Source organism: Lepidochelys kempii, chromosome 11, assembly GCF_965140285.1.
Source record: "Lepidochelys kempii isolate rLepKem1 chromosome 11, rLepKem1.hap1, whole genome shotgun sequence".
Classification (NCBI taxonomy): Eukaryota; Metazoa; Chordata; order Testudines; family Cheloniidae; genus Lepidochelys; species Lepidochelys kempii.
Genome location: NC_136390.1, coordinates 63,931,010 through 63,950,128, shown reverse-complemented (window position 1 = coordinate 63,950,128; position 19,119 = coordinate 63,931,010). Strand labels below are relative to the sequence as shown.

At 43.0% G+C, this 19,119-nt stretch overlaps 1 protein-coding gene across 6 annotated transcripts in view; it reads right to left on the bottom strand.

Annotated features, from left to right (window-relative positions):
* Positions 1 to 3,504: 3,504 nt before the first annotated feature.
* The window catches only part of PIKFYVE (phosphoinositide kinase, FYVE-type zinc finger containing), a 103,430-nt gene continuing 87,815 nt past the window's right edge, over positions 3,505 to 19,119 (bottom strand). For all 6 annotated transcript variants that reach the window (XM_073306653.2, XM_073306652.2, XM_073306655.2 and 3 more), the window contains 8 exons: positions 18,410 to 18,574; positions 17,026 to 17,085; positions 16,313 to 16,489; positions 15,679 to 15,782; positions 15,259 to 15,387; positions 13,606 to 13,867; positions 8,553 to 8,627; positions 3,505 to 7,596 (listed from right to left, as the gene is read on the bottom strand). In XM_073306653.2, the coding sequence (XP_073162754.1) occupies positions 7,481 to 7,596; positions 8,553 to 8,627; positions 13,606 to 13,867; positions 15,259 to 15,387; positions 15,679 to 15,782; positions 16,313 to 16,489; positions 17,026 to 17,085; positions 18,410 to 18,574 (1,088 nt within the window). In that variant the 3' untranslated portion in view covers positions 3,505 to 7,480. The remainder of the gene's footprint in view (positions 7,597 to 8,552; positions 8,628 to 13,605; positions 13,868 to 15,258; positions 15,388 to 15,678; positions 15,783 to 16,312; positions 16,490 to 17,025; positions 17,086 to 18,409; positions 18,575 to 19,119) is intronic.

Below are 19,119 nucleotides of genomic sequence, written 5' to 3'. Positions count from 1 at the left end.
TCAGGTAGAATAAACAAATTTATTAACTATGAAAGATAGATTTTAAATTATTATAAGTCAAAGCATAACAAGTCAGATTTGGTCCAATGAAATAAAAGCAAAATGCATTCTAAGCTGATCTGAACATCTTAACACTTTCAATGTCCTTACAAACTTAGGTGCTTCTCACCCCACCCCACCCCACCCAGCCATCCCTGTCCCCATCCCAGTGTAGACACAGCCCCACCGGACTCTTGCTCTGGGAGTCTGCCAAAAGTATCCCACATGCCATCTTCCTTTGTCCTCTACACAATCAAGTCTGATGGACAGTCAAGTTTCCCCACACTGCACCATGAACAAAGGGCTAGAGTGGCCACATTTGGGGAGGGGTGGGGGAAGGGTGCTAGAAAGTTTGGGATATGCCTGGTTGGACTCAGTCACCTGGTGCAGTGTAGACACTACAGCCCCAGGTTCAACAATTCCTAATGTGAGCTAATGATTGTAGATGCTCAAGCCGTAGGTTAAAACCATGGACTTCTAACTTGAGTTCTACTAATCCTGGGCTTACATCGCACTGTAGACATATCCTTAGACTCTGCTGTTTTCTCTGTCAGACCACAACTGGGGATGGAGGTTCAGTTGTGTTGTACACAGACACACCCTTGCCCTTTGCTTCTTCAGCTCCCAGCTCTGACAGGAGAGGTTAGTGGCTCCACTTTTCACTTGGGAGCATCAAGCAATCCTTGCCTCCAGCATTCTTGGTGATGCCAGAACAACAGGCGGAGGTCCTGGCTCCTTGGTGGTTATCATACAAACGTAGGGCTGGAAAGGTCGTCTAGCCCAGCCCCCTGTGCTGAGGAAGGGTTATGAAAGTTTACATAGTCCTTCTCGGGGAAAATAGGGAATGTTGCCTGACCAAAGCGTTCATGTACCCAAGTTCCCCCTGTGATGTTCAATTCTGCATTTCCACTACAAACTAGGTCACTATCCAGTTTCGCTACTGTGGCAGGACTGCTGTGCTGCAACTCCCAGAGGCTGAGGCAGAAGTGATTGCAGTACAATCTGTGAAGCACTTTGAGATATTTATGGATAAATGGGAACCATTAAATGCTCACTATTAAGCGTTTCTATTTCAGCAGCCAGTTATTCTCTGTAGTTACAATGTGCAGGGCTAATAGGGCATTTAGATACTTAAGTAACCAGCTGAGAATAGACACCCCCCCCCAAAAAAAATGGTAAATATAACCCCTCCACAGTGTATAATCTCACCAGGGTGCCTGGTAGAGAAATACATTAGAGTCCATACACAAAAAGGCAACACAAGCTTTTGGAATAAGAAGGAACCCCTTAGTAAAACACAAAAAGAGGTTTTTGATGGACTTTGAAACAGAATTTTAATATAAAAATACAAATGAAACAAAAAACTGGCCAGCTCAATGTTCAAGTCATTTAAAACCTCCAGCCATTCTGTCAATTAACTGGAGCCCTTCATTCTTATGGAGGTCAGACAGACGTCTAAGCAAGCTGAACGCTCTCCCCTAAAACAGAGATGTTCAGATGCAACAACTTTTCAAAGCAAATGAAAGCAAAGTGTGTGAGAAAACATCAAGGAAAAACTTCAGCTACGTCCATAAAAGGAAAAAAATGAACCAGAACCACTGGTCACTTGCTGGCCAGAGTAGCACCAATTCTTTCCAACTGCAATGCCAGTATCATGGGCATCTTTAAACTGTTGGGGTAAAGCTCTTAGTTACATCATTTGTTTGGGACCAAGGAGAAGGATGCACGTCTCTAGTCACAGTTACTGGCTTTGGAAGAGATTAAAGGGATCCCTATAGCCAGTCCTCTAAGGTCAGATTACTGACAAGTAAATCTTTTGACCTGGTTAAATAGATGAAGGTTGTCCAGACACACGGCATCCCTAATAGGTAGCTGTACTGAGGGTTTCCCCTCAAAAGCCCAATCTGAAGTGGAGGGCGTTAAGGAGCTAGGACCTGGATGGTCTGTATCCTGCACATGGACCAGATGTCAGCCCTCCTGTTGGAAGAGAGGCGGCCCCAAAGTGCTGCATGACATGATGAGGCATCAATTAGGAGACGCGATGGGGGTGGGGGGTGGGGGAAATCGGTCCTTAAACAGGAGTGTGTGTTGTTTCCTCTTAGAAATCACCTGGGGCGTCAGGCCTGAGGTCCTATGTCAAGGAGCTCTGGAAACTACCAACTACATCAGTCAGAGCAGCCCCAAGGCCTCAAACCCAGGTAAGGGATTATTCCATGCATTTGCTCACCAAGTCTTTAAAGATGGCAGCTCCCTCCAGAGAGGTAAGTGTCTTAAAGCAGGATGGGAAACGGATGCATCACCCAGCACAGCACATGCACTAAAAGCAAAATGTCTACGTGGGTAGGTAAGATATGTGCATTCAGTTCAAAGGAGGAGAGACCTGTTGACACCATCAGGCAAAGGTGTTTAAAGGACCCTCTTCTATGCTATGTAAAAATGCAAATATAGAGACAATAGCTCTAGTGAGAGGGCTCTGTTGACACAAATCTAAGCATGTTTTGATCATTCCCACCCACACATTTTACCAAGGTGAGCTGCCATTTTATTTTCGATATCGAGACCGAGCTGCTATGCAAGGACTATTATTCACTGGTTTCATCCCACGTGCAATACTTCAGCTCCCATAGGATCCCTTGTGGTGGTGAGACCCCTAAATCCACTAAGTCCATCTCCTGGCAAGGGCAAGATAGTCTCCAGAGAGAATTCAAACTACTTAGACTGATAATAGTCTTGCATAATACTAGCTATGATACCAAGAGATGACTTTTGCCAACTCAGAGTGTTGCGACAGCATACAATGCTCACTCTCCTGATATGGATTCTGCCTACTGACAGCATCATCACCTGTCCAAAATCGGAAGAGTCTAGTTCTTTCTTAAACCTGGCTGTCCAATATAGTAGCACATTAAGGGCCAGATTATCAAGCCCATTCACTCCAATGGGAGTGCTCACATGTGAAAGGGCCACACACAACCTTGCTCTAATTTAGATGTTAAAACTACTGTGCTCACTCAAAATTAAACTCATTGAGCAAGCAGCCTGCTGTCATTATTTTCCTCCCCTTTCACCAAGAGGGAACATGAAAACTTTTTACCTCTTAAGGTATGTCAACACTGCAGCTGGGAGGTGTGATTACAGCACATGTAGACAGACCCCAGCTAGTTTTGACTGGATCAAATCTAGTTCAAGAGCAGTGAAGCCTGGATAGTACATATGGCAGCCGCTCAAGTAGGTACTCGGGGTCCTTGGTGGGCCCCCATGTTGCATTTACATCTCCAAACTGCAGGGCAGACATACCCCGAGATTAGGGATTAACCCAATTATTGGCGGGGGCGTGGGGGGGGGGGGGGAGTTTTTCAATCTTGCCTAAATTATGCCAATGCCTCTGTACACACATAACGTTTACTGGCTATAATTTGATGAGATTCTTGTCAAATGCATATAAAGAATGTAAAGAGTAGTAAGTATATTTCAATTACTTTATTGGGACTGCTATCTACATACAGTTCAGTTTTCCAAGTAGTCAAGGCAGTTACTTTTAAATAGCTTAACATGTCAATCATATAAAACACAGCTGGAACCAAGGTACAATAGAAATATATACATATTATGGTACATTGAGTGCTTCTGAATGTGGTTAGTCTCATCTCTGGTAATTAAGGGTCTCATTCTGCTATGCTTTTAGACACATTGAGAAGCATCTTACTATGCACGTAGCACCATTGGTCTCATATGGGGCTACTTATATAGCAAGGTAATACTCCTTGTGAATAAGGGTGGCAGAATCCAGCCCCAGGCAATTAAAAGAAGTTGTGCTATACAGATACTGTAACACAAAAATGAGTGGTCACTTCTTGAATTAGACAAGATTAACACATTTGCCTGAACGCCTAGATTTATACAACAGCTAATGCAGCCTCTGAGAAAGTACTGCTTCATGATTACAATTGTAGTTGATGATTTACTCTATGTACATACACCCGTGTTACAGAACTAAGAGAAACCATTGCACTAAACAGAGCCATAATACTGCGAGAGTTACATTCCCCTGCACTGATACTTCAGGGACCCTGATGGGGCTCAGCTACAGTCAGACACCAGCATCTCACCAGCCCAGTTTTAGCCCTGACAGGAGGAGTTTTCAGATGTGAAATGCTGTCTTTTGTGCACACAAATACTGCTTGTTGCTTTCCTTTAGAGGAACTCAGTTTTGTAGCAGGTGAAATGCTAGGATCGTTCTTGTCCTAATAGAGATCACCTGTAAGGAGCTGCCAATTCCATTCCTGTCGCTGACACTTCCTTCCTGCTGCACACTATATAGCTAGGTGTATATAACTTGAACTTTGCCCCATTTGAATAAGATCATCAAGTACTTCAAATCTGCAAAACCTTCAAGATCATAGTTCATATCGGTGCCCCTTTATTTTCCAAGGCCAGCACTATATGTTATCAGCCTCGGTCAGACCAGGACAAGTAATTTACTGGCTGAGTGCTACCACTAATGTCACGGGAGAGATCCTGAGCCGACGTCAATTGGCATAACTCCACTGACTTCAGAAAAAACTATGCCAGTTTGTACCTGCGGAGGATCTGGCCCGGAATTCAAGGGACATTTTCAGGTTTCAAATAGTACTACTGCAAATCAGCTGCCCAAAGTACACACTTTTAAAAAAAGTCAGTTCTACATCGGTCTCTTTTTGTGCAGTGCTGAAGGTCTCAGTCTGTGGATCCCAATACTGCAGAGTACTGACCCTATGTTATATCAGAACCATAGTTAGCAGAGATACTAATAATCAGCAGCTTAAGTAGAGGCATAGGCAAAAACCATACATCACTCTACAGAGTAACTATTCTTTGTATCAGAATGAGGATGCTGGGGAGTGTAAGGACTATAGCAGAGAGCAGAAACCTGAATGTTACCCATGTTCAGATTTGGTCTGTTACTCTGTTAACAAAAGTGAGAAAACCCACTTAATAGTGTCAATTGGGCGCTCACCGTGGGTAAGAGAAGAGAGTGTATAAATTAGCTTTACTGGGTAAGTTGGAGAAGAGCGAAATAAAAGGTGAAACTTGTGCAAACTTGTAATATAGACTTGGGGCAGCCATACAAGTCAGTGTCATGGGCTCTTTATTTTGGGGAAGATGTGTAATAATGCTTCCTCCTAGAGCTAGAAAAACCTACATACAATAGGAATGAAAACATGGCTGAGTTGCATTCTTAGTTAAAAGCAGTAATTCCATGATACTTGGTAAGTCACTTGACCTTGTATAAAGCTAACTTAATTGTCAAACTGGGCAAAAAGCACAACCCCACTGAAAGCCAGCTATATCCAGGTAAGCATGATGTAAGTTAGAACACTAGAGGTAAGAAATTGCATGAACATGCAACAGCTGCACCTCAGACATCAGTGTTTGACTCACTGGATTTATGGGATTCTGATGTAGGGAGACATGCAGTATTGTTGCTTTCAGCCATCCTTGGAGTGCACTGTAACTGCAAACTAGTTCAGATGACTAGCGGATCCAGAAACATGAACAACCATGCTGTACAAAGGGAATGGGACTTCTCCAGCTTAAACCCAAGTTAGACTCCTCTCCTTCCTCTTTCTACAGTAGGGTCAACCAAATATAAGAATCTAACGGAGTTTTTTGCTTGACAGGACAAGAACGCTACAGCAGCGTCACTTCACAGTAGCTTAGCACCAAGCTGCATTTTTATAGGAACAACCTGGATCAGGTGACCACTGCTGAAATTGCTTTATCCACCCTCTCTAACCCCTCTGCTTGGGCAGATGAATTACCATTACCCTAGAAAGAGAAATGTTGGGTGGAGGGAAATGCACAGCTGAGACTCAGTTACTGCAGTGAACCTAGTATCAGTGACAGCAGATGATGGTCCTGAATACGTGTGCCGTCTCCAATGCCACGTTTAATTTTAGCTGTTGCCTATGTCCTACAAAGTAAGTTCCAAGGATAATGGAACCTGCCTCTAACATACATACAATACCCTCATTTTTACTGGCCTTTATTGTATTGAAGCTAAAATAAGTAAACTCTTGTCACATCTACAAAAAAAACAAGTAAAATGAATAAAAATGAAAAGTGCTTATTTTCAAGTTGTGGCAATCCACAGACCCCCGCACATCATACTAAACACACCCACTAATTCAGTTTCCACAGAGCACCAAAAAAACTGAACATTCATTTCAATGCTGCAGAAGCAAATATTGTTTAGAAGGGTTTTCAATCTGGTTTATATGTATTAAATGTCACTGAGGTCTGGATGTGGAATCTTGTATTAAGAATGTAAGAAAAATATTGTGCTGGCAAGACTTTTTACTCTGAAGGAATGTGATAGTCAAAGTTGTATGGGAACAAAATGAAATGATTGGAATTTATCTTCAAAGGACATTAGTATCATTAAAAAGGAAGCTACCACTAAGGCAGCATGATTCATAATGCAAGACAAGGCAGTGTTGCACAGAAGTCCCTCTTGAAATGGATAAGAGAGATCTGTAGTTTAATAAGTTTGCTTCTGGGGCTTTGGGAATGTCTGGTTTATGTTCCTATTGTTTTCAGTTTTTGCAGTGTTCGACTGCTCCATTTCTGTGTGAGGCTGCTGAAAACTAAATTATGACATGCAGGGCAAATTGCACTTTACTGCAATGAACTTAGCTGCATAAAAGATCAGTACAAATAAAAGGACAATGTAATCGTCATAGCTGGCTAAAACACACACAAATATTGTTTACAGAAGCCTGTAAGAACAGAACTTGTAAAGTGCATAACAGGACAAGTTATTCACTCTGATTCTTACAAGGTCTGCTTCAGACCACTGCAGCAATAATGAATGTTGTGGATATGGATTGACTTAGATTTTCCATGAACAGGGTGCTTATTTCAAAGCTTTCTATGTCCCTTGCACGATCACACTAGACACTGATGCAAATCACACTCATCAACTCTATAAATTCAAACTCACATTAGCCACCATACAAGTTGTGTAATACTTGCAGAGCTCACCTACTTCTCCACAAAGTGATCCATCATAAACCGGCCAGCACCTGGTTTCAGTGCTCTGATATGTGGGACAGCGTACAAAAATCTGTATTGGATACGGTCCTCTTTCTTGTGGCTGAGCTAATAAATCACCCCATTCTCAATCTTCTTGAGTAATAGGTTCCAACTCTGATCCCTACAACAGCTTGTATCTGCCAGCCTTATCTGTAATCCTCATGTCAGAAACTGAGGTGCAGGTAAGATGCAGATTTTACACTTCAGATGCATGTGGCCTGTGCAGACAGACGCAGGTTTGCAATCCTTTTGCCTGCTGCTGAGGAGCTGGAATGGCAAGATAAAGTCCAGGGTGTGTGTGTCCTCTTCTATCAGGGAATTTTTTCATTCACTGTGCTTCCCCGCCCATCACAACATGTGCTTTAGCTCAGCAGTTCAGACCCAGCCCTGTCCAATGATCCGGCACCATCAAGAAATACTTGTCCATTGCTTCACAAAATCTGCTCCGGTACAGTTCTGGAGAGACCACAGTTGGCATTTTACCTAGTGTTTAAAAGACAATAATGCCACAGTTTGAGATGGACCAGAGATTACACAGGAAAAATCAGGTTTGTATTACTGTAGTGCCTATAGCCTGTAACTGAGATTGGGGCTCCATAGCACGGAATGCTGCACACACATAGCGCAAGAGTCTCTCAGAAAACAAGACAAAGGAAGCAGTAGACCCATTTTACAGATGGGCTCTGAGGCAGAAGTGAAGTGACTTGTCCAACACAGGCAGGGCAGAGCTGAGAACTGAACACAGACTCCAGCGTCCCAGTCAAGTGCCTCAGCCACAAGACAATTCTTCCTCTTGAGCTGCTGACAGCTCATTTGTAAGCATTTCCCTTTTGAGCTCCCCACAACTGGCACACTGCAAATGATACTAGAAAGTCATATGGTCAAGCACTTGTTCTGTGGGGAACTTTGACATCACAGTGAGTAGCTTGAGCTACTTCAGCATGGTTTGGGAAGGCAGTGGTTATAAAGATACTGTGATATCCCAGAGGAAGGGACACAGGCAAAGGAGAGGAATCAGATCTTCTGAGCACACAAGGTGCGGGGAGTTTTCACAGAAGAGATTTCATTCCCCAAAACCAAGAAATCAGGCATTTCTGAATCTGCTTTTAAAAGATTAGTTACCCCTGCAAATAAACCAACAATACAGAGATACCGTTACTCTAAGACAGTAGAGCAGCAAGATACGTAGGTGACCCTGCCCTACAAAAAGTAATATGCCAATTAACAGTACCACCCATGCAGCTGCATTATGAGAACACAAGACTCTTACATTGTGCACAGCCTTGGGAATAAGGGAGAAGAGTTGAAACAATAAATTTGTACGAGAGAAAGTGTGGTGGGGGTGCAGGGGGGAGAAAACAGCACTGCCTGAAGTCTGTCAATAGCAGTGCTGATAGAGTGGGTTATCAGAATTAATACTGGGTGCGTCTTGGACTCACCTTGTCCTCCCAGGATGCCCGTTGACTTCACCACCATTTCAAGCTTTTTGTCCCAGGTAAAGGTGCGAATGTAATCTGTTACAGGTACAGAAAGATGTGTCAGGAAGTTCATATTCCAAATACAGATATTCCTGGGTAATTAGAAACACATTTCCTGGTATATAGCAAAGAAACTCAAGCTGCAAGCATTTGTTGCCAACGTAACAATTTCCCATTCTTAGCCAGCTGTCTCTCTCACTGGCAGGGGAAATTGCTCAGTAGCAATGAGAACACACCAGCTCTTCACTATATTCACAAAGATATTGCTCAGATAGCCTTGCCTTGACTCACACTAGTGAGCATTCTAAGCACCTAGTTATGAACTTTCCTTCATCCAGCTGACCCCAACCCTACATGTGCAAGGAGTCGCTCCACATTGGTCCTACAGTTCATAAGGTGGTTGATGATCAAGGGTGCCCTGCGATGGCTTAAGATCTAGCAACCTCATTCATTTTAAGCTAGTATTATTCCCCTTTATTAAAGTCTCTTTTGCCCACAAACAGCAGCTGGTGCTGCTCTCAGAGCACCTCCCAGCTTTCCTTTATGGAAAGAAGGGCTGGGAATGCCAGAAGTGACCCTGAACAAAAGGAAAGGAGGACAGCATAGCTTGGGCAGGAAAGTCCCAAGGTTGCTTCTAAACCTCTCTCCTTGGCACGTGAACTAAAAAGTCAATACAGCTTCTCAGGCTTATGAGAAAATCATCATCATTTTTAAAAAATTCTTCATTAGGTGATCCTGTTTCTCTTACTGCTCTCCCACACATTGTGCAGAGTCCCTGGAAGCAACATCAGTTAGTCTTTATCCTAGCACTTATTCACTGCAGTTGCCCAGCCTTATATTCAAGGCTTGTTATTGTTTGTGGACGGTGTTATTTTTAAGTGAATGTTGTTGCTTTCACCAAGACCTGCCGATTACAGATTCTTCATCACTGCACATCAAATATTTTCCAGTATTTACTGAAATCCCTTCAATAGCCCACGCATTGTGGCGAGTTATGCACAAGCAGGGTAGCATAAGAGTATTTACTGAACAAAATGCAAACAACGATGGCCCTAGCATCAGCCCTGTGTAGAGCAATTCAAATGGCAATGACCCCAGGCATAAATTCGCCTCTTTTTATTTAACACATCAAAACAGAACAAAGTGGGAACACTGACACAGCCTGTTTTTGGATAAAAGTGGCATCTTTGTAAGCACAAAGAATAGAACGCAAGAGGATAAAAAAATATTCCCATCGGTTCTTCAGGGAATACTGAATGATTTTTCTCTTCTCAACTCAATCCAGCAATACTCAAGGCATATTTCCCTGAGGAATTCAGGTTAAAAACAGAAGTGATTTCCGAAATATTTTTTTAATATAATATTAGAGAGAGAGTGTGTATATATGTAAATAGATGAACTACAACCAACTTTCACTTGAAAAGTTAAAAGCACAGTCTGTATAAATGGACATTGGTAAGCAAAAGAATAAATGATACAATCTAAAGCTTTGCATTAAGACCAGACTTAGTTCTGTAGATCTTTAATCTGAATGTACTCAGAGTCACCTTAGTATGACAGGTACCAGCGGAAGTGATGGAGAAATAGCGTGGCATGTAGTCTGAGAGATCCATATGCTTACTTCTCTGATATGATTATTCTATTATCATCATCCAGCAGAGGCAAATAAGCCTTCCATAATGCCTACAATTTTGTACTATCACCATCTGTTTCAGGGTACATGCTAGAACACCCAATCATCTGATGTAAAATGCTACCCAAATAACTAACAAATGCAGGTAGTGGTTATTCATAGGAAAATAACAGAGCCTGCGGTTAGCAGACAAGAGAAATAGACGAAATGCCCATTTTTCCACTAAGTTTGCTTACAGTGCTCTTGGTACCATAGAGGCAGCTCATCCTATGAAGAAATTCACTACTTAGAAAGTTGGCTGACCCTGCTTAAGCGACTGTGGGAATGAAAATGCAAAATAGTGAAATATTCATCAGCGCTTTTAGTTTAGAGGGAGAGCTACAATTTCATGCTTCAGGGTAGCAGCCGTGTTAGTCCGTATTCGCAAAAAGAAAAGGAGTATTTATAGCACCTTAGAGACTAACCAATTTATTTGAGCATAAGCTTTCGTGAGCTACAGCTCACTTCATCGGATGCATTCAGTGGAAAATACAGTGAGGAGATTTATATACACACAGAACATGAAAAAATGGGTGTTATTATACACACTGTAAGGAGAGTAATCACTTAAGATAAGCTATTACCAGCAGGAGAGCCCGGGGGAGAAAACCTTTTGTAGTGATAATCAAGGTGGGCCATTTCCAGCAGTTAACAGGAACGTCGGAGGAGCTGTGGGTGGTGGGGGAAATAAACGTGGGGAAATAACCTACTCCAGGACAGGCCCAACAAAGATAACAACAGAACGCCACTAGCCATCACCTTCAGCCCCCAACTAAAACCTCTCCAGCGCATCATCAAGGATCTACAACCTATCCTGAAGGATGACTCATCACTCTCACAAATCTTGGGAGACAGGCCAGTCCTTGCTTACAGACAGCCCCCAACCTGAAGCAAATACTCACCAGCAACCGCACACCACACAACAGAACCACTAACCCAGGAACCTATGCTTGCAACAAAGCCCGTTGCCAACTGTGTCCACATATCTATTCAGGAGACACCATCACAGGGCCTAATCACATCAGCCACACTATCAGAGGCTCGTTCACCTGCACATCTACCAATGTGATATATGCCATCATGTGCCAGCAATGCCCCTCTGCCATGTACATTGGTCAAACTGGACAGTCTCTACGTAAAAGAATAAATGGACACAAATCAGACGTCAAGAATTAGAACATTCAAAAACCAGTCGGAGAACACTTCAATCTCTCTGGTCACTTGATTACAGACCTAAAAGTCGCAATATTACAACAAAAAGACTTCAAAAACAGACTCCAATGAGAGACTGCTGAATTGGAATTAATTTGCAAACTGGATATAATTAACTTAGGCTTGAATAGAGACTGGGAGTGGATAGGTCATTACACAAAGTAAAACTATTTCCCCATGTTTGCTGTTTTCATTATATAGTAACTCCTTGCTTAATGCTGTAGTTATGTTCCTGAAAAATGCTACTTTAAGTGAAACAATGTTAAGCAAATCCAATTTCCCCATAAAAATTAATATGGGGGGTGCGGTTTCCAGCGAAGTTATATATACACATATATACAGTATAAGTTTTAAACAAACAATTTAATACCGTACACAGCAATGACAATTGTGAAGCTTGGCTGAGATAGTGGAGTCAGAGGGGGGGATATGCTGCTAAATGATGAACTAGCACTCGGCTGAGCCCTCAAGGGTTAACACATTGTCCTTAATGTAGCCTCACACTCTACAAGGCAGCACAAATGGAGGGAGGAGACACACCGTGTGAGTGTGTGTGAGAGAGAGAGAGAGAGAGAGAGACACGGACACGCATTGCCCCTTTAAGTGCGCTGACCCCACTCTAAGTACACTGCTTTTTTAAGTAGATCGGCAAGTTGAGACAGCAGCTGCTGCCAGCAAGCTCCCTCATCCTGAGCCCTGTCGTGTTCCCGCCCCCCTGCACCGCTCTGTGGAGATGTGGGTACAGGAGCATGGGGCAGGAGTGGGGGGAGGGGGACACCCTGACATTAGCACCGCTCTTCTTCCCGCCCCTGCCCCCCGGGGAACGGCAAGCAGGAGGCTCCAGGGAGCAGCTCCAAGGCAGAGGGCAGGAGCAGCACATGGCAGTGGGGGGAGGGACAGCTGAACTGCCGGCAGTTGATAGCCTGCTGGGCGGCTGCCCCACAGGGAACTTAGGGGAACTGATAGGGGGGCTGCCGGTCCACCCTGGTTCCAAACCCCCACCAGCTAGCTCCAATGGGCTGCTCCTCCTGCAAGCAGTCGGCAAAGCAGGCGGTTTCCAAACAACATTATAAGGGAGCACTCCACAACTTTAAACGAGTAGGTTCTCTAACTGATCAGCAATGTAACAACGTTAACCAGGACAACATTAAGTGAGGAGTTACTGTATAAATTAGCAAAAAGAAAAGGAGGACTTGTGGCACCTTAGAGACTAACCAATTTATTTGAGCACGAGCTTTCGTGAGCTACAGCTCACTTCATCGGATGCATGCCGTGGAAACTGCAGCAGACTTTATTTATACACAGAGAATATGAAAAAATACCTCCTCCCACCCCACTGTCCTGCTGGTAATAGCTTATCTAAAGTGATCATCAGGTGGGCCATTTCCAGCACAAAACCAGGTTTTCTCACCCTCCACCCCCCCACACAAATTCACTCTCCTGCTGGTGATAGCCCATCCAAAGTGACAACTCTTTGTAAAGGTCCCTTCTAGCCTTAAAAAAAAAAATAAAATCAATCTATACATTATTTCTTGGCCCCTCTCTGTAAGTAAATTGACTTACATTGCCATTCAGCTTAGACAGGAAAGGCAGTGAGGAGAAGTATGTAAGGTAGCATAAATAATCCACTCTCTATTTTAGCATGGACTTGGACTCCAAGGCATGCACATTATATACCAACTTGACTTTCCTTTAAAATGACTGCAAAAAGTGCTCATCAGCATGCATGTGAGCGTTTGCACAGCTAGGGATACGAGAAAACAGGCAGGCCAGAAAGAAAGGAGTGAGAAATCCTTAAGCTTTCACAGTCAGCGTGATCTTACTTCAGCAAGGTGAAAGGCAAGTGCTCAGGACATGTGCCTTTGTTGAGTTGGGTGGATCTAGTGAATGTTTGGATGGGGTCATTCATCCACCTAATTCTTCAAATATATTAGACACAGATATGGCTCTGACTCCAAGGGAGGCTTCAGAAAGGTTCACTGTGAACTGCCTCACCCCCAATACACAGCTTAATTCAAAGGAAGAAGCAGAAGTCATGAATAACCACAGATATGGTACTGTGGTGATGAGAAACACAGTCCATGAAGTTAAAGTTAAGTACTTGAAAGAGCAAGAGCAAAGGTTACATACCAATGATCCCAACCACCAGCTGATTGCTAGTATCGTCGCGGCCAACCAGCAGGGAATAGTCAATGATGAGGTGGCTGGAAAGAAAGTGGGAATCGCTGTGGATGGAAGCCCTCAGCACAGCCTTGCAGTGGGAGCGGATATACAGAGGGTTGTCCCGTACCATCTTCAAGAGATTTTCATCGAGCAGGACAACATCGCAACTTTCCTTCCCGGTGTCTGTTTTCACATTTCTGTTCCGCAGGGAGCCCTTCAGGTCAAACACCTGGCAGGGGAGGACAAGAGTACTTCATTTCATTGGAAGAAAATCTGTTTTACCCACTTTCCACTCTGTTAGAGAGACCAGTGTCTCAAAGACTCCAAACAGTTTTACTACAAGATCATGGAATGTCAAATATCTCACCCTCAAATCAATTACTCCCAAGTTGTGTATATGGGATTGAGTGGTAACTGATCAATGGACCTTGATGAAGATGTCAGCACACTGCTTACAGCTTTGATTATATGATGATTTGGACTTTAAAAGGTGACCTGATGTGATATTTTCTTCTAAAACTGCTGAATATAAAAGAAAGCTGATGCTGCCACTTTTTGGTGTTTGCATTCTGCCTACTGGGAACCCCACAGGTCAGTCGTAAGGAGAAGACATTCAGGAGAGAGTGAATCTTGCATGAAAACAGGCCATGGTGTGGCTGGGAAGGTAAGTGGATTAATTGTAGAATTGTATCCACTTGTGATTGCTGCAACCACAGTACAAGACAGGCCACACAAACCTGTTGATCTGGTCTAGAAACCTGGTCCCTTCAGCTACCACACAGCTGTGCTCCACCAATCTAGCAAGAAGTTAAGCTCAAATATATAATGTCTCTGAGGCAGCAAGCCACCATAGGACAAGCAGATCACATATACATTAAAACCATTACAATTAGATACAGCAGACACTATAATATGCTTAAACCACCACCACATTTCTTCAAATAGTAATTTAGGCATAGGGTCAAGATTTAATCACCTGGAAAGGATAGAGGGTCAGCAATAAGCCTTTTAGCTAAAAAGATGAAGTCAAATTTTAAGGTGTGTGTGATTTTGGCTAATTTTCTTCTAACATTCAAAAAAATTCTTAGTCTCCAGTGTAAACCCTGCAGTTCAGGGCAAGCCACCGTGGATAGCCAAGGACAAATATAGGACACCTAATGGAAAAAAGGTTGTAATCTTAACTATGGCAACAGAAGCCATTCGAAGATGACACTTTACATAAAAGGCCTTGTCTACACTACAGGGGGATATCAATCTAAGTTATGCAACTTCAGCTACGTGAATAATGTAGCTGAAGTTGACGAACTGAGATCTACTTACCGCGGGGTCCACACTATGCGAGACACTCTCCCATCAACTCTTTTTGTGCTTCTCATTCAGGTGGAACACAGGAGTAGAGAAGAGAGAGATCTGTAGTCGATTTAGCGGGTCTTCACTAGACCCGCTAAATCGACCACTAATGCATCGATCACCACGTGTCACACCCCCGATAAGGGTAGATAAGGCCTGAGTCAACATCTTCAGGGTGAAGATGCCCCAGTAGTGTCAGCCCTGTTCCTACTCTTTGTGTTGGGAAAAGCACTGTGGAAGAGAAAGATGCATCACATACTTATTCCTCACCTGAGCCATTTTTCTGCCATAGAAAAGGTTTTCCATGACAAGCAGATCCAGCTTCTTCTCAGTGTTGTTCTGAGAGTTCTTGTATCCAATCCGATACACTCCAAGTATTTTGGCCAGTGCTGTTGGTTTCTGATCGAGAGAACAGAGGATAACATTCCAATAGTTATGGTAGAAAGCATTACTTTCCTGTGCGCCAGAACTTTCATTTTTCATCCCAATACATTTGATTTTGAAGCCTTGGTGAAATTTCTGCATTTTAAAAATTTTAAAAAAAACCAACATCCTTTCTATCAGACTGCCAATATATACCTAACTCCTCATTATATCTGTTAGTCCCCCTCATTTTAATACTACTGGCTTGAAAACAACTATTTAAATAAAAAGACAAGTTCCAAAAACCAGCCTGTACAAGCCTCCTACCTTTTGCTGAACAGCATTAGTGATGTAAGTGAAGTAGTGTGGGGCAAAGTCAAGGAAGGACTGGACCTCCAGACGGGGCATCTGCTTCAAAATGAATCTGTCATCTGTTTCAACATTAGAGAAAGGCTATGTAATTCCAGATGTAGGAAAACTTTTACTGTAAATATCCAGAAAGACACCCCCAAATCCTTCAAGAATCTAACTTCAAGCATGTACCTTATTAACTGTAATTTTCTCTTTAAACGTTAGCAGCAGAAATTTGTGTCCATAGGCTTTACAGTTCTAGGTGTTAGCTCATTTGAAGGAATTTTTAAAAAGTCTGATTTGCCTTAACAGTGAACGCCAAAAGATTGAAAGAAAACTGTAAATCATTCAATTATATTAAAATCTGGCATCCCTTGAAGCTGTGAGAAAGTAGGAGTTTTATACTTAACCTCCTTGGCCAGCTATTTTCAGCACTGCTGAAGAGTATGCTTTATGAAAGCCTGTCCTCCAGTTGTGCCTTGGGGTTTTCAGTTTAGTTCTCCAACCCCCACAAGTGCCGCACTAAAGGTACAGAAAACACCCCTCCCACAAGAAACAGTTAAGAAGCTTTTTGCTACGAAAGGGGAAGAAATAAGCAAGCCAGTTTTACCTTCCGTCACATAGAACACAGCTCCTGACTTGCCTCCACGGGCCTGCCAGGGCAGAGAGTGAGACAGGGAGCGAATGAAGTCCTCCTCACGGCTCCCGAGTATCACATCACGCATCTTATGGAACTCCCCGGCATAATAAATCCGGCAATAGAACTTGGCATTAGCATCTGAAAACTCTGCAGAGAGACATGGAGAGAGAAGGTCCTTCATTAATTAGAAAAAGCAAGCCTTGTTTTCCCAAGAGAGTTGACCAGTCAGTAATATTTTTCAGGAGCTTTTAAGATCCCTTGCCCTCACTACAAAAGTTATTTTTAAGTTACAGTTACTCTTATCCACCCCTATGTTTTAAAGTGCTTAGAAAACTGGCTAAGTAGTAATTAAAAAAGAAAAGGTTGTTTTCTGTTTTTATTTTAATACCCCCACAAAATTAGCCCATGTTACATGCCAATTGATGGTGCTTCAAAACAAGATGTGATGGAAATTTAGATTTTGTAGGCTGTTTTTTGTAATTAACACCTCTGCCACTTTTTCAGAACACCTGGACTTGTTAGTAAGAATGCCATTGCTCTGCAATCTGACATTTTCCTGCCCAAGATGAACTGTCAACTCATCAACTCCAAGTTTTATTAGGGAGGTAGTTCTGTGTTTGTGAAGAGGGCAGTATGCCACCATGTGATTCTTAATTAAGAGCCCCAAATTATTTCCTACTCACGAAGTTCCACATGGGGATTTGCTAGCTGTTTCTTTTGTGCATCTCCTCCATCTGCTTCATCTGAAAACAGCAAGGGGAAGATTAAGTCAGGCATGTATGTTTAGCACCATAAGCCAAGTTCTATAACAAGGTATGCTTAGCACTGAATAGAATTCACATTAAAAGAAGATCTTTGGGGTTTGCCAAAATGTTTATTTTTATTAGCAGCAGTAGTTCTAAAGCACCCCTTGAGAAGATGATTAGATACTGCATGAACAGTTAAAGAGTCACAAATCATACACAAATCATTTATTTCACTAACTGAATTAGCCTCATTTCCACTATTCAAGGTCAAATCGGGCTTCAACTTACAAAAAGTTAGAAATAAGATTCAAACTCAGTGCACTATAAAAATTGATGGTCACTGGAAGAGTCCTCAAAACAGATTGTAGGTAGATACTAAAGAAAAACGCATTGTTCATTAAACTTGCTGACTGATAACCCTGAAGTGAAAGATTCATATAACTAATTTCTTAGAAACCATCTGGGGAGCAATTGTCTTACTCTAGTCCAGGGATTGGCAACCTTTGGCACGCAGCCCGTCAGGGCAATCTGCTGGTGAGCTGGGACAGTTTGTTTACCTGAGTGTCCGCAGGTTTGGCCAATTGCAGCTCCCACTGGCCGCGGTTGGCTGCGGGAAGCGGTGTGGGCCGAGGGATATGCTGGCTGACACTTCCTGCAGCCCCCATTGGCCTGGAACGGCGAACCACAGCCAATGGGAGCTGCGATCAGCCGAAACTGAGGACGCTGCAGGTAACGAACTGTCCTGACCTGCCAGCGGATTTCCCTGATGGGCTGCGTGCCAAAGGTTGCCGATACCTGCTCTAGTCCCTCCAGGCCAAGCTTCCCAATATAACAGCTCTGTGAGAGAGTGTTTCGAGTGATGCTACCACTCATACTACAGAAGCATGACGACAGCACTAAGCTTTTTAGCCTATGTGAACGCAGTTTCCCCCACCCCCTTCCTTCTGTTTTCTGCTACTCCATGAACTGAAGTGATACAGCAGACCAGGAAGTAAAGCTGAGAGATGGACTGAAGCCCACTGGTTCACACTACACCCACCCAACTTGAAGGAATTTGGAAGACCCTGAAACCAAAGATGTATTGTTCTTGATACTATAGGCCTGGAGCCTTAAAAAAGGTCCCTTGTCTAATAAAGAGGGAAGCTGGGATTTTCAAGAGGAGTCCATTGAATTTCAATGAGATTTGGGCACCTAACACTTACTTTTCTTTGAAAATTCCATCTGGAGTGGGTTTGGGTTTTTTGTCTGTTTGTTTAAATAGACTAGATGTTGGGAGATGCAACAGTCCTAGCTGAAAGATGTAACTGATGAGAGAGCATACCTTGAGTCTCTGCTCCTTGGCTCTCCGGACCCTCCTTGCCCATCTGTCCAACCTGGTAGTAGGCACTATCTGCACCACGTAAGGTCTCTTTCTTCTGGGCAGACAGATCAGGGCTCTTCCCTCCTGTGCCACGGAAGAAGGATAGAACTCCAGAAACTTTTTTTGCTAAAGTGAGTGAGCAAAGGAAAGAGTGGGCACCATTGTTTCTATAGTCACTACAACCCAGAAGCTTTTATCACAGAAATATTCTCAAGTGACTTTTCTAGTAGTAGGGGAAAAGCCCAGTAACCTATTTCCAATCCTCCAACCAATTTAAAGTAACAGGTTAGTTGACTTAGTGTTACAGAATGCTACACCTTAATACTTCAGAAGTCATTGGAGAAACTGCACACGTCAAACTGAGCTGACTGCTTAATTGTTACATTGGAGCGCTAAAGTGCTAATCCTTTTTAAAAAGGGAGGGGGGCAGGGGAAGACAAGCTGAAGAAAGCCTAACACAGGCAATGTTCCCATGCTCACACATCTTAAAAAAACAAAACAAAACCAGGAACCTTCCTGATTGTAAGAATCATTGGCATCTTGGAAACTTTTCTACTGAGAACTACTCATGGCATTTTACAACTTCCCCTCCTCCCCAAATTTCAAAATATTTTTAACCAGTATCTTTAAAAACACACCACCACCAAAACCATAAGACAGTACTAAGAACA